We start from the raw sequence: 16,442 nt of genomic DNA, 5'->3' as shown, positions 1-16,442 counted from the left end.
AGGATCTGATTGTTTAGCATTCAGTTTAGTCTTCGGATAGGAATAGGTTTGAATAAACCTGTATCCACAGAGGATAAGCAGTTTTTAAGAACGGATGGATGGATGAAAAACTTATGAGTTCAATAAACTGTTTTTGGTTGTCTGTGTGAAAAACGATGGTCTCTTTCTGAGTAAAACTTTATTTTATTTTCATTTTTATAGACTTCATATCTCTTTTAATCTGGCATCCCTCATAATGTGATATTACTTATTTTAAACTTCAGATCCGAATTATCTTTTTTTTTAGGTAGAAATGGGGTTCCAGAAGTGACCGTTTCAGTACATGAAGTACAATTAAATTTGTTGTGTAACTGAAATCAATCAAAATACAAACTGTGTGCATCTCAAAAAGAGATATTTTTTAATATTTTCTGTATGAATTGCTTTGTTAAAATAGCGAAAAATTCTTTTCTTAACCAAAATAGTACATAGACCTTTTCTTTCACAGTAAAAAAAATATTTTCATGATTAGTAATCACATTTTTTCTTTTGTCATATCAACTTAAATAATTTATTTAGTTCAGATAACATATAATTTTGAGTTTCTGATGAATAAATCATTCTCCTTTATTGTATTAACTCACTTTTTCCATTTCAATGAACTTAAAATTTTAAGGCAACCAGGTTACTTACTTTTTAAAGTTAAACCAACAATATTTTTTTTACAGTGTCGTTAGTAAACATGCCTATTTGTAGACATAATGCACTTTGCTTTTATTTAAGCTGAAAACTGGTTGATATCTAAATTAAATAAAGAATGATATAATATGTATCTAGAATTATTTCAAAGGATTATCAGAATGCATTGACATGAAAACAAAAACAAAACAAAACTGCTGTTCAGGCAGTTGCACAATGACTGAGCTCATTTGTTCTTGTATTATTATTTTATATATTGATTTTGGTGATGATATCCTTTCTTCTGACCCTTCTTCCTGATCCCTTTCTTATCAATAATATCTTGAGCATGAGTGCAAGCGCTTCACTTCTCAACAATGCTTTTATTCTGTGTTCCTTAAGAGAATGTGGCTTTCTGAGGGGAAATTCCACAGAATCATGTGACCTGTCAGAACCTAACCCAGTAATTTTATGGAAGGGAGCTCTGTAGAAGTTCCATATTAGTGTGTTTACTCTTGGGTTGTATTTTTTCAGTTATTGATGCTTTTAATAGTATGATTCTCACCTCACTTACTGTATATTAAATAAGCATAATAAAAGATTTTAATAGTGTACTTTGTCACATAATAAATAAATATTCACTATGGTTCTGGACTTAAAAAATATGGCAAACTCCCCTTTTGTATTTTCCGTGAGATGGTGCATGACACTGTCACATGCAGACTCTAAGTGACCAAGAGCTATATTTCTTTTAAATCCATTTTATTGCTGGCTAATGGTATACAGTTTTATGACAGTAGCATTTCTAACATTCAAAAGAGTATACCTACTTAATGTGTTTGGCCTTAATATTAATATAGCACTGTCTCTTAAGCTACACCGCCTAAATTACACAGTCTCTGGATAAATTGGAACATGTTGAGCTGACTTCTGGGTTGGCGAGAGGGGGAAGATATGCTAACTACCTGAGATCTGAATGGTGACATTTTGGAAACATTTTCTTGTTTCCAAACAAAGCTAAAATGTCTGGGGTGAAAAACACAGTAACATGGCAGCTTTATCTGCCTGTATCAGTCGGTCATATTGTGCCTGCCATTAGCAGGAGGTGGATGACATATGGTAAACACTGGTTGAATTGGTGGGTGCAGAGGGTTCACACACGTCTGTCCACACAAACAAGCCAAGTTGGTTTTCAACAGACTATGTGTGAAATCAAATCCTTCTCTCAATATAAAGTTCTCCACTGGGCTCGGTTGTTTTTAGCTTTTGGGAAGCAAGCGCGATTGGAAGCAGGTTGCCGTAAATAGACTCTGTAAATGTGCCTTGGCTCGTATATGCTCTGGACTGCAAACTGCACATGTGAAAGGACCAGACATGAGAATACAAATCTGTTTTTATTTATTTCCTTTGTAAGCTGGATTTGAATAAAAGCATTTGCTAAATCAACAAATGCAACATTGTAGGGACTCCTCTGTAGAATTTAGAAAGGAGAAATAAAAACAAAACAAATTTTATCCACCATTACCAAAAAACGCTTATATCTTTAAATCAGAATAAATCCCCACCTCTATTAGAAAAAAGGACTGCAAGTGTGAAATTTTGCTTACTGACACAATGATAAGAGTCACAGGGCCCCTTAAAAGTGTTAAGGCTTGAGCATGTGAAAAGGAGAGCTGTGCTCAATGAACCAAGTTTGTTTAAATATTTCCCAAAATAACACCCATCTCGACCTGAACACAGGAATTCATTTCGACCTGAACACGTTTAACAACATATCTACCTGCTAACGCATATGTGGATCATTTTTTTCTCTTTGCAGTTTGACTTTTCATCATACTCAAGAGAAACAACGGTTTATTCATTTCAACAACAGACATGTGAATAATAAAACATGCCCCAAAAGCATTTGAATAAAAAAGAATGTTTATTATTATTATTATTATTATTTTACAATTTACATGTCTGAGTTGTTTTGTTTGCTAAAAGAACACATTACACAAATGCATAGCCAGAAATGAAATACGGAGGATTGAATACATTTCTCAACAACACCAGCTGATTATTAAAGCTATTTGTTAATGATTCAGATCCTTTTGCAAAATACAATTTATAAATCTGTTCTGTGCCTATTTCATAATACAAAAACAAGAGTGTTGAAATAATTTCAAAGGGTGAATTAATATAAAGCGCCCTCTTGCCGTCTTTTCTGGTTATCTGGTTTAGCCTACATAATAGTGCTAATCTTTTTGGAAAGTAATGGGAAAAATATTTATATTATTAGATGTGTGTTATGAGAAATGTTTATTTTAAATGAATTATGTTGATTTGCCTCTGAAACGCTTGCAGACTCCGCCCTCTTGCGGCTATACCTAGTCACTTCACCCTTTCTTTTCATTTTACCCAACAGCGACACCTATTGATATTTGGCGAAATTAAAAATAATAACCAATTCCACAAGCGATAAATAGATCAAGTGGGAAATAAAAGAAATATATATACAAATATTAAATAAAAATAAGATACCAGTAATCAGTGAATGGGGAGATATGCCTACTGTTTCAATTTTTTACGTATTATTTTAACACATAGCCCATTAGGCCTATAGAATAATAACAAATTATTCGACCTTCATTCGAATTCTGCTTACCTATAGGCTACATTTGTAATTGAAAACAGCCACTCGTTTATCGTCACATATGCCTATTGTTGTATCCTATAACCCATAGAAATACAGTCTTTAAGTCAAAACTTTATTGGCATGTTTGGACAAGTAAAACAATATACAGAACGTTAACTAGGTAAAGCGATACATGAAATGAAGGGGAACATAAAGGACTTACATAACAATGGTATAACACATAATAATACTACTAACAGGCCTAATAATAATAATAATAATAATAATAATAATAATAATAATAGTAATATACAAATATTATTTAAAAAAAAAAAAAAAAACTGGGGAAAACGACCAGTGAATGTATTTAAAGGCGATGGGATGGGATGGATAAAATATCTTCTTGTAGGCTATATTATTTTATGTCCTTACATAATCGTTTAACATTTATTTATTAACTTTATTCGAATGCTGTCAACAAAGGCAAACGGGCAATGCCCCAATTGTTTTGCATCAGTGCAGGACAGAGCATATATTTATAGTATAAAGTTTAATATTTAATATTCACAATATCACATATATTCATAATTTCATATTTAAACATTTAGCCCTATTTCAATTGCGATTGCACTCTCAGTGTACCTGCATTTTCAGACGGCGGTGGCTCCTTTAAGAACTCAGGCATTCCGAACTCCGCCATGACGTCAGAGCAGCAAGACGCTGGCCGAAAGTCGCGAAAGGCCAGTGCGCTTGTCGCAGAGGACTAGTGTTAGAGCGCATGTTATTGCCGACTTTTTAACTCTACATTTGTGTTTTTAATTCATTCAGGCGACTCTTTCAAGTGGACTGTGACATTTTTAAGTCTTTTAACCTTGAAGTGAGTTTATGTAAGTCGCCTCTTAACTCTTTAAGCCCTGAATTGGTGGGTTGACCCTCGACATGGATATTAGCTAGCTTAGCTAACGTTAGTCACCAAGAAACCGAAATAACTGCTCGAGAGGGGGTTTGTGTCACAGTTTTATTGCTTTTAAACATAGTGTATGTTCCTGGAGTCGAGCTCTCTGAGGCAAATCTTCGCCTTGGGTGTTGCCAAAAAAGGACTGAAGTTCGGGAGAAGTAGCTAACGTTAGTTGTTGAAGTAAAGGAAGAAAAGAGGTGGGAAATGTTGACTAACGCCAACAGTCCGCCGAAGTTTCCAAACCAGCAACAGCAGCAACAACAGAATCCTGCCCAATTCATGTTGGGTAAAGCCTCACTTCAGATCAAGAAAAATGCCATAATCGACGACTACAAGGTCACAAGTCAGGTCCTGGGACTAGGCATCAATGGCAGGGTTCTGGAGATCTTTCACAAGAGGAGTGGGGAAAAGTATGCTTTAAAGGTAAGATTGAGACATTTATACATCTGCTGTTTAACCTTATGAACATGTTTAGGTGGTTGTAGTTTTTTCGGGGCTTTGCAATAAGTAAAACACAGGTCAGAATTATTCTTTAGCCATTTAAAAGACCATCTGTCCACTCTCTCTTATTCATAAAACCAGTGCTGTAACGTTATTCTTCATTGGAGTGTTTGTCTTGGTGAGTTATGTTAAGGGATTTAGAAGTAATCAGGTAAGCTTTCTACAGGTGTTCTTCCAGGGTACACAGTGATTTGGGAGTGAGTTAATCATTCATTTTATGAGCACAATGGAAATTAGAAAGCCATCTGTTTTATTAAGAACCAGGTGGTGGCAGGTTCCTGTTCCAGCTGGCCTTTGATGTTAGCGACTGTATTGGGCAGAATGGCTTGGATGAGAGGGCATAGAATGACATAAGACGTTCCACCTCCATTTGGAGGAGTATTTATTTCATTTAGATTGACGCAATTCCACTCCTAGTTACGCAAAACAGTGGATCTTGTTTTGATCTGTTGATTTTGGAATGGGTGTGTCATATCACTCAGTTAGTATGTTGATGAAATTGGTAGGTGACTTTTTTTTGTTTATTTATTCGTCTGTTTGTTGTGATGGCCTGTATTTCGTTGACTTGGAGCCATAACCTTGTGGTCAGTGCTCTGAAATATGATCATGCTTTGGGCAACCCAAGTTCGAGTCTTGAGGTCCTTTCCACTTTTTCATCCCTTTGCTGCTTTCTCCCATTTTCATATATATATATATATATATATATATATATGAAGAGTTCAGATGCAAAAGCCTCTAAGTGCCATTTGAAATTTTCTTCTAAAATGATCATTTTTATCAAGCTTGTATATTTAAGTTCAGTAATTTCACTTAAATGGCAATGAAGATTACCTGTTAATTGTCATTTAAGTGAAATTACTGAACTTAAATATACAAGCTTGATAAAAATGGTCATTTTAGAAGAAAATTTCAAATGGCATTTAGAGGCTTTTGCATCTGAACTCTTCATATATATATAGTAGGGCTGTCAAACGATTAATCGCATCCAAAATAAAAGTATAAAAGTTTGTGTTTACATAATATATGTGGGTGCACTGTGTATAATTATTTTGTATATATATAAATACACGCACACATGCATGTATATTTAAGAGAAAAATATATTTTATATTATTTTTATATATAAAATAATTGACAGTCCTATATATATATCAAATTGAGAAAAATATATTTGTCAGACATTTATTTTTATTAAGGGCCTTTTTATGTGCATTTTTTGTGTGTAATAATTCAAAAACACAAGGTCTTATCTCATTAATGTCACTTTAATTTAATTAAAAAATTCATTAACATAAATTGTTTAAATTTAAATTTGTTGTTACCTGACCCTTGGTTTATACAGATTTCCACAACTTCACATCATGATAAAATATACGTTCATGATTCCATAATCTTTTGTGTCTTATCAGTAGAACTGTGATGACCTCTCTTATCAAAATGATTGTATTTTGTATTTTATTTGTATTTAGACTGGGCTGCTCGATTATGGCAAAAAAGATTGAAATCATGATTATTTAACACGATTATTGGTGGGTGATCAAAGTCTTATTTCACGATATGAGTAATTTTAAATATCAGTGAAATTTCACAATAACTACTTCAGCAAAACTAATAAGATAACTGATATAAGACAAAGGCCCTTAAAGGGTTAGTTCACCCAAAAATAAAAATGTCATTAATGACTCATCCTCATGTGGTTCCAAGCCTGTAAGACCCCCGTTCATCTTTAGAACACAGTTTAAGATATTTTAGATTTAGTCCGAGAGTTTTCTGTCCCTCCATTGAAAATGTATGTACGGAATAGTATTGTCCTTGTCCAGAAAGGATAAAGACATCATCAAAGTAGTCCATGTGACACCAGCGGGTTAGTTGGAATGTTATGAAGCATCAAAAATACATTTTGGTCCAGAAATAACAAAAACTATGACTATTAAAGATTGTATTGTCTTGGAACGACATGAGGGTGAGTCATTAATGCCATAATTTTCATTTTTGGGTGAACTAACCCTTTGAAATAATTACATAAGACAAGTAAACAAAAGCCAGTAATACAATAAGAACAAAGAAACTAATTACAAACAAAATGGACAAACAAATATAACAGAACAAAAATACAAATTAAATAGTGTTAAAGTCCTTGTTAAGTCATAATTTTCAATTTGTCATTTGTTGTTTATCATTAATGACAGGCTGTTGCAGGTAGACTGTATTAGGCATCTGTCACTTTAAGAGCTAATGCACGGATCCAATATAGTGGTACGCATATTTAATGTGTCTGTTTACTTAAGACCTAACCCACTGTGTTTACATGAATACTCTCCAAAAAGGCATTTTGACATTTTTGTGTGTACCTGAATACCTGAAGTCCATTTGCTTAAATGGACGTTTGGCTCTGGGCACAGAAAGCCCTTCTCGTGAATGGTTTCTCTTTTCCGGCTTAATGCGCTAATAACAGTGCTTAATATCAAACATGTCCCGCAGTTTAGGAACAGTAGGCATTTTACAACTCACTAATTTGGCTGAATTAGATGTTAAGTTTGGGCTTTTAGGGAGGAATAAGAGCACACTGTTGTGAATTAAAGGACTATTGTGGCAGTGGCACAATAATCGTTTTACCTCGATTATCTTATTTTCAAATTAATTACGATTAATCACAACAGCCCTACTTGGACCCATCAGTTGGAGTTAAAAGGCATTCAATAAGACTTCGGGCAAAAATACATGTCTCAAAGGGTAAAACAATCCACTTTTGTGGTTGGCCTCTTCCCACTCACTGTCTGTGCTGCTATAGCAGCAGCATAGAAATGTGGAGGTGTTCATTCACCCCTTTACAACATTTGGCTGAGGTCTTTTTATTTTTTTTATTCCTCTCCAAAATGCTGCTGTGATCATAATCGCAGAGAAAGACAGATGGAGGGCAATACTACTGTTATGGCATTTTCCATTACCAGCTTGACTCGACTCGGCTCACTTTTCGTTCTGTTCTCCATTGCTGACAGTACCGCCACTAGTACCCGGTCTTCATAGCGACGCCATTCGTTCCTCGTTGCCCCGTCAAGCTCTCGTTGGATCCTCTATCTATCTCTGGCCAAACTATTTAAAAAGGGCGGGTTATGCTGGAGCTCGATACTCCGTCTGACATGCGCAATGATGCCGCAGTGAATAGTGACGATTCACTCGGACCAATCAGCAGGCGGCATTGTTTTCACGTCACATTTTAGTATCGCCTCAGCTTGCCTTTAAGGTACAACTTTTACACAGTGGAAAACCAAACAAAGGCGAGCATATAGTGATTGTGTATTGGAAAAGCGCCATAAGATCCAGCATTTGCTTTTTGCTTTAGCTTAATAGGGTGATTAAATGTTGAAGGAAAGCCCTGTTGATCTTCCAGGGCCACTGATGATGTCAGCACCCTGGCTGGCTTTCTGTCATCGTGCTGAATGATCTCTGTGCTCTCCGGTGACAGATCTGGCTCATCCTCACATTCATCACCACACACGGCCTGGCTATTTGTAGCTGCAAAGGACCATTGCATACTTGTGGGAGGCAGGAAAATAGTGGGGGACTGAAGTATGAGATTGCTGATGCTGATGGCAGTTGGGAGTTTATGATCTGAGTTATGGACAGTCACAGATATATTCACCCTTCGTTGTGTTTTAGTATTTGTGTGTCAGAGTGCCTTTGATCTGTATGCTTTGGGAAAATTGAGTCATAGCTGACTTGCCTATTAGTAAAACAAGTTTGACCAGAGGAGCTGTCCAGTCCTCTACTGTGCATAATTTTGTTGACAGTGTATTTCCTTGTGTTTGAGAGATGATTTTTTTTTCTGCACCCCTGCTTGTGACTCAGTTGAGGAAATGAAGCAATTCCTGATTTCAAATACCTAAATGTTCAGCTTGATCATCATTTTGTGTAATTTGATGCATGCGGAAGAAAAGAACGGTCTTGTTTTCAAGCCAAGGAATAATTAGCTCGGAGGACTCACTGTGATGTTTAGCCTAATTCATGAATGTGCAGGTTTAAACTTGTGAAGTTTCTATATAGTCTGTGTTAAAAGCCAGTTGCAGTTTTGTTCTAAATGCAAAATTCTTTAGATGCTCTGTTGGGAGACATGTTTGCAACAAAAGCCTTTAAATCTGGACATGGTTCTTTTTTATTGTTTTATTTTATGCTAAACCCATTCTATGTGTTTAGCATGTTGTGTGCCAGTACCAACACATCCCAAGTAAACTGACTGAAATTGAGTTCCAAGATTTTTCAGAGGGAAACAGAACAAATCACTTCCGATGTTTTCCTTCAACAAATTGTATTCCTCTTTGATCCCTGCATCAGACATCTGATATATTTTTCTGATTAAGTTGAGGATTAAATGCCACATGGTGCCTGTTCTTGGTGCTTTATTGTTTCCAGTCTGTGGGATCAGTAACAGCCTGAGGTTCATATGAGTATCTCCTATCTAACAGTCTCTCTTAATCAGTCTTTCATTGTGTTGTGCTGCTTGTTTCAGTATAATACAATTATTATGAATTGCAGTTTGTTTGGGTTTATGATGAGATTATAATTATTATAGTTATTTCAGGCATAGTATGCATGCAAATCTGTTTTTAAACACAAAATTTTTGTTAGTAATACAAAGCATCCTTTGGTTTAAGTGAGCGGTATTTGTAAAGAACACTCAAACAATAAAGACAACGGGTGCAGTATGCCCCGAGATCCTACCAGATTTGTTTTATTATTAGTGTAAAAAAAAAAGTGTTATATTTGAGTTTACCCAAAGTCCATCCTGTGTCAGCCTTTGTCTATAGAATAGATTACAGCTAGCTTAGACAACATTTTATATGATGTGAAGACCAAGTATGTGAAATCTTAATTTGTCCTCTGCATTTAACCCATCCAAGTTAGTACATGCACACATTAGGAACAGTGAGTAGACTGTGAACCATGCGACCTATGGGGTACAAGTCTGACTCTCTAACCATTAGGCCACAAATTGTAAATCTCAAGTAAAGAATATCATTTCATTATGGCTGCCCCCTAATAGTTGACTAAACAACTAAATCCAAAAATAGAGAACATTTCGAGATTAAAGTATGTATGTGAAAAGGTGAGGTGCAACCTAAACTTGACTTATCATGCCTATACTTTATCTATACTGACGTATTGTAGGTCTTAGGCACTTAATACATTTTTATTTTATTTATTTGTATTATTTAAAATCTTTTTCCTTTAAATGTCTACTACTTTCTGCATGTCTTGATTTTCAGATTTTTGTGTAATCAGTGGTATTTCATTCTTAAAATATACCTACCTTTTCTGTTTTGTCTGACTTCCTATTTGGTTTTCGGAATTATCGTTGTGTTTTCTGACTTGTTGTTTTGTTAAGCTATTGTGTTAATAATCTGTTGTTTTGTTTTTTGATTTCTTAGTTTGTTTTCATATTAAGGCTATTATTTGTTTTGCACTTCTCGGCCGCTGTACTTTATCCTAGCTTGGTTCTATCCTTTGTCTGGGCTATGCCCTCTGAACGATACGGGCAAAGTCTTCTGTTGCATCAATATGCCCTGAATCATATTTCTAAAATTGAACAAGGATGAGTCTATTTTAAATTGTTCATAAAGAAATTCTTGTGACCTTAAAGTTGTCATATCTCACAATTATGAAACTGTTTGATTTAATCTTAAACCTCCCCCATCTTCTAACTTGCTTTTTGTGTAGGCCTGAACACAATCAGGTCAGATTTAGGCCAATGAAGTCTGCTTCAGCTTGCTCTTCAATAATACATCACCAAAGGGATTAGGGTATGTACAGTACATGTCAAGAGACATGTTAGCTTGTTTACACAAACACTTTGGATGGACCAGAAAACACAATCTGTGTTAGAAAGGCTGAAGATAATGACATTTTTCAGCAAAATGAAGCTTGTGACACATTGCTTAGTGTCCTTTACAACCTCTTAAACAAGGAAGGCATGTGATTCATCCTCATTGAAGGCTGTGTCTGAAATTGGTTCCCCTTATATAATCTATTAATTGCTTGTATTGAGATTCATCTTCAAAAAAAACTGTCCATTATAGTTTAGTATAATTGAGTCATTTGACTGCTTAGCAGCTATTAGTAAAAGATCAATCTTTTTTTTTTTTTCTAGACGCGATGTCTTCTGTTGACTTGTGTGCCATTTAAAGAGCTTTCTGCTCATTCATGATTTTTGGTTATAAATAGGCTTTTTTTGCATGTTGGCCGGAAGAGGAAAGAAGCATGCTTGTGTTACTTATGATAAAGAAATTTGTGGCCAAGATTTGTAAATCAGTGAAATGGATTTATTCGTAGTTGTGATTCTCCATTTTAACCGCTGTTATTCATAAATATTTATATCGCAATTAATCGTCAACCAAAATGAGAGGGATTTTAATCAATTTATCCTCAGCAGTTCTGGACATGTTAAAAAAAAGGCTTGTCGCATCAGCCCACCTAAGCAGTGTTCACACATCCGTATTATGGCTTTGGTGGGGGTTGCTATGACATTTCTGTAGGTTGTGGAAGAGACACCTGGTATTTTTGCATTTGGTCTTCATATGAAAGTGGCTGTGGCTGACATGGTTACAAATGGCTTACTTCCTTCGGTCTATGAATTTTGTATTTTTTTTTTTTTCAGTAGTAAGCCAACGCTGTGGGTAAACTGGCAAATAAAATAGCTTACATTTTAAATGTGACTTTTATTTTTATCGACGTGTAAAATTACGATTATGTAATACATTTTAGGTTGGAAAATGATGTGAATTAGAAACTGTTGTGGTATAACCAAATATCATGACTGTGGTTATTTTTTTACATTTTGACTTGGGCTGAATGATTCCTAATTGCATTTGCGATAAACACGATTTTGTAATCGCAAAAGCTACAATTTTGTAATCGCAAAAGCTGCGATTAGACTGGTCAGGTGACACGCGAGAGAAAAGCAGTCTGCAAGATCAAGCATCAACTTGGCACGCTATGCATATAGATCTGGCATACAGGAAAGAACAGTTCATTTTTAATGTATGTGATATTGTGTTGTTATTCTGTCTCCAACAATTCTGGATCAGTTCAGAGAATTTCAGAATTTCAAAACTTTTGCTGATAATTTACTCACCCCCATGTCATCCAAGATGTCCATGTATTTCTTTCTTAAGTCGAAAAGAAATTAAGGTTTTTGATGAAAACATTCCAGGATTTTTCTCTATAACGGACTTCAATGGGAACAAAACAGTTCAAGGTCCAAATGAGAGTTTCAGTGCAGCTTCAAAGACACCAGACGATGAATAAGGGTCTTATCAAGCAAAACGATCGCTCATTTAAAAAATAAATAAAAGTTTAAGTTTTGTAATCTCAAATGGTCGCCTTGCTCTGTTCTGTGATGAGCGTTCGTGACTCTCCTGTTCAAACTCGTTCATAAAAATGAACAAATCTTTTTTCGAGGTGAAGGGTCCTAGATAAGACCCTTATTCATGGTCTGGTGTCTTTTAAAGCCCTTTGAAGCTGCACTGAAACGCAGAACTGTTTGGTTTCCGATGAAGTCCATTATATGGAGAAAAATCCTGGAATGTTTTCATCAAAAACCTTAATTTCTTTTCGACTGAAGAAAGAAAGATGTGGACAATCTTGGATTTCATTTCTTTTAATTGTTTATTTTACAGGGACAGTGCTCATTAATTGACAGTAAAATAACTGTAAATGAGCCAGAGTTAGCTCAACAGGCTAATTTGCATTTGTTGTCCCTGGCCAGTTATTATGATGGCAACCTAAAAACAAAATATAAATTGGATGACATGGGGGTGAGTAAATTATCAGCAAAATTTAATTTTTTTTTTTTTAAGTGAACTACTCCTTTAAGGCTCCGATTTACACCCCTATTCATTTTAGTAAAGATTTTTTTTTTTATTTAGAAGGTTTTTATTCTGGAAACCCATCTTAATGAGTATGAAATCAGCTTATTAGACTTGGATAGGAGCAATCCCATCCTCCATTTATGGAAATGAATTGACCACACTCACTAAGGAGTTTCCCATCTTTCAACCAGTGAGACAGGTGGAAAACCCCTAAGGGAAAACAGATGACTTAGCCAAGCAAGCAGAGAGTCATGACTGCTGATAGGATCATTATCATTAGCTCAATGAAGGTGATTTACACTGAAATGTCATCTGATAACAGGGAAATTACATCAGTGGAGTGTCAGATTTGGTGGCAGTTTTTCAGATCGCATTTATGAGAAGTGGGAATCAAATGGGTCAGGGTAGCGATTAGCGAGCTATAATGTCTCAACACATAACTGCATAGTCAACTGGAGGAAGTGGGGGAAGGATGTTTGGCAGACTTGAAGAAGTGAAACTTCTAACCGTTTAATGCATTCTTTTACATGTAAGGACACCTGGTGGAGAAATTTTGTTATGTGAAGGAAATGGCACTTCGAAGTGATATTTGTCTTTGGTGAAAATTGTGGCTTTTCATTAAAATTTGACTGTAAACTACAGGTTTCTGAAATTGCTCCTTGTTCACTTCCTAGCTAACAATTTAGGATAAGAGCCATTTCATGCTGTTAAACCTGGTTAAAGTCAGCATGAAATGAGCATGGATTGTTTTTTTTAATGCGACATGCATTGATCTTATTGCAATTTTTTTTTAATTCAGTCGAAAGGTCATTGTGATGTTTAAATTCTCAATTGGTCAAACTTTTAAGGTCGGAGTTCACTAAACTAAATCCACAGCGGAAGACGAAACTTCCTCTCATGTGCTTTTGTTTCCGGTCTCCAGTGTTTGAATGCTTCTAAATGGAAGTCAATGAGAGCTCTAGTGTGACTTCTCTTTAACTTTGTGTTAATGTATAACTTTTAGATGACATATTACTGAGTGGTGTGTTGGTGCATCCCAGTGTTGTCTGATTTTAATATTCACTAAATATTTAATACTAAAAAATATTTTTTTCATTATTTTTTTTTTTGTAATGTAATGGCCTCTGTGTTTACATGTACTCAAATAATCTGTTTATAATTGTATCGCGGTGGCTTTCTTTGCATGTGCTAAAGTTTTATTTGTAACATGAGAATCGTATAGCATCTTCAGTAGTGGTGCACTATATCGGCCGATATGGTCAATTTTTTACACATTGGTATCGTTCCGATGTCGAAATAGGGCCGACGTGAACAGGCTGATAATCATTCATGTGTATTTGACGTGTGTGTAGATGTGAGTGTGGGGCCGGGGATGTTTGTTTTAGCATGAGTGCATGTATGAGCGCAAGTCCTGTCAGTTTAAACATGAAGCGCAAGTAGACTTTTTTTAATTTTTTTATAAAGCTGCAGTCTGTAGCGCTTTTGGGGTTAAAAATTATCCAAAATACATATTTGAGACAATACATAACCAGCAAGTGTTCAAAACTATCTGCTTCCTAGGGCTGCACGATTTGGGGAAAATGTCATATTGCGATTATTGAAGTCAATATTGCGATTGCGATATAATAAACAAATGGTTTAATGAGTCACATTGCTTGGTTCTTAAGTAAAAATGCACACACAGATTAGTGATCATTTTGTGTATTAATGTGTATTTCTCAACTCAAACTACTACTAGCAACAAAACTAAATGATTGATAACACCTAAAATGATCAATAAACCATTGATTTCTGGATAAAAATGACGACACCCCCCACATTTTTAACGTTAATTATAGCCATACAACATTACAGTGATTCCATCATTACAATTGAAAGCCATCAACTTTTAAAATATTTATTAGGCTTAAAAATATAACAGCTTTTAAATTAAATGAACTTTAAGCAATCCTCACATAAACCCATAATAAATGCCATATTTACCTGTGCCCTTCCTTTCTTAACAGGTAGGATACAGAAATTGAATAAAGTTATCAAACAGTCTGCGCTGCATGAACTATACATTATATATAGACTAATCTTTATTAAAGCTACAAAAATTCTTTAGTCAAGAGCAGTGAGTAATAGTCTCTGTTCCCTTTGTTCGTTCATTAACTTTACTGACAGAACTGACAGTTAAAGAAACTCTTGAACTTTAATAAAATATTACAAAATGTGTGAACACAACAATCAAGGCAAACTTTGAGGTAGATCAATATCTATAATAAGTGGGGTGTAATGGTTTACAAAATTCACGGTTCGGTACATTTTCGATACATCAAAAAGAGAGATTACAGAGATATTTCCTTGATTAAAAAATAAATAAATAAATAAATAAAAAATATTTTTAAATAAGTGTGTGGTTTACTACATATTGAACCCTTTTTGTTTTATAAGTGGGGGTATCTTTGAAGGATGAACAACTAATGTTTTGGTCATCACATTAATATGATGATATTTGAGTTTGGTGCTGGAAAAAGATGTGACGTACTTGTAAGCATTTTACTGACCTGCCAAACTTTCATGGTTACAGTTAGCGTTACTACATTAAATCCATGGTGAATGTTGCTGATCTGTTGACCTAAAGCCTATATAACTACTAGTTCATTCATGGCACAATGTTTCTCCTGGTTTCCACGTCAGTGCTGTTTGATCTGTTAATAATAACTAATACATTTCTTACTAGATCCTGTAGCAGTGTTAATACTTGTGTGGCGAATTCAATTGCTTTCTTTACTGGATCTTTGCACTGTGTAACTGTCGCTTGATCAAGATCGGCTCGCGCTGCTCAGACATTAGTCCAAACTTGGTGTGAAGCACAAAATAATGAGTAGCGCAGTTTCCGTTCTGCTTTCACGTTGTGCCCAACGCCATCTTTAACACATAATAGCCCTGTCTGAGAATGACGTCACATTTTTTAATGATACAAGATGAAGAACAGTGATGTTTGATGGTGGAAAGACTCTGTGAACACCGAAATGATGTGCTGCACTCTGACAAATAATTTCTGACTCGTATGAAACAAAGGATTAGGCTTTGCCTTTTCTACCAAGCTTATCAAAACTTTACTTAATGAAAAGCACCTCTTATTTTGTTTCTCCATTTTGATCTGTTATTTCTATTATTTTGGTCTTTCGGATTTACATCACAGCAACTGTTTGTGCATAGTTGGTTGCTTGATTACCAAACTCGATGGAGGGGTTTAAGATTTCCTAACTACAGATAAGATGAGATTTTGTAAGATAGGATAAGAATCCTAAATCAACATAAGATTTGCTTCTGTAATACAAATGTGTGAAAAATCCTTATTTAACTTGTCAGACAGAAAGTGTCTGTAATTCTGTAAAGAGCATGTATTGTGTATGTGTTCTTATTAACTATACAGTTATTGGCCCTCGTATAATGACATTTAATTCATTCTGGCCCTTGACCTACAGTGGTCAATTAAAAATAATTTGGTACATTGTATTTTAGGGGATTAGTGCATTTAGATAAAGATGCCACTCTCAAAACATTGTGACAATCTTGCGAATAAGTAATTTCAGATACACAAGCAAGTTAATTTGTTATCCATTTCCTGTGGTGACTAAGTGCTGTTGTGGGTTTCCAGATAACATGTTGTTTTGGCAGCAAGGGCGTGAACTCCAGACAAATTCACTTTCTACAGCTCTTAATGGGAGCATAAGCCCGGGTGTCTGGCCCTAAACTCCTAAACTGTCACAGGAAAACAAGGAAGGTGTAACACATATAAGAGCTGCAGTGACCGTAAGTGTTACAAGCTGGTGGATGTGTTCTTGAATGGGAT

General features: G+C 35.2%; 1 protein-coding gene across 2 annotated transcripts in view; it reads left to right on the top strand.

Moving 5' to 3' along the window:
• The first annotated feature begins 3,978 nt into the window (after positions 1-3,978).
• Positions 3,979-16,442, top strand: part of mapkapk2a (MAPK activated protein kinase 2a) — a 31,381-nt gene continuing 18,917 nt past the window's right edge. For both annotated transcript variants that reach the window (XM_039673599.2, XM_039673598.2), the window contains exon 1: positions 3,979-4,655. In XM_039673599.2, the coding sequence (XP_039529533.1) occupies positions 4,437-4,655 (219 nt within the window). In that variant the 5' untranslated portion in view covers positions 3,979-4,436. The remainder of the gene's footprint in view (positions 4,656-16,442) is intronic.

The sequence above is a fragment of the Pimephales promelas genome, chromosome 21 (assembly GCF_988280905.1).
Source record: "Pimephales promelas chromosome 21, fPimPro1.hap1.1, whole genome shotgun sequence".
Classification (NCBI taxonomy): domain Eukaryota; kingdom Metazoa; phylum Chordata; class Actinopteri; order Cypriniformes; family Leuciscidae; genus Pimephales; species Pimephales promelas.
The sequence above is the reverse complement of the archived record's forward strand: the minus strand, read 5'-3'. Positions and strand labels throughout refer to the sequence as shown.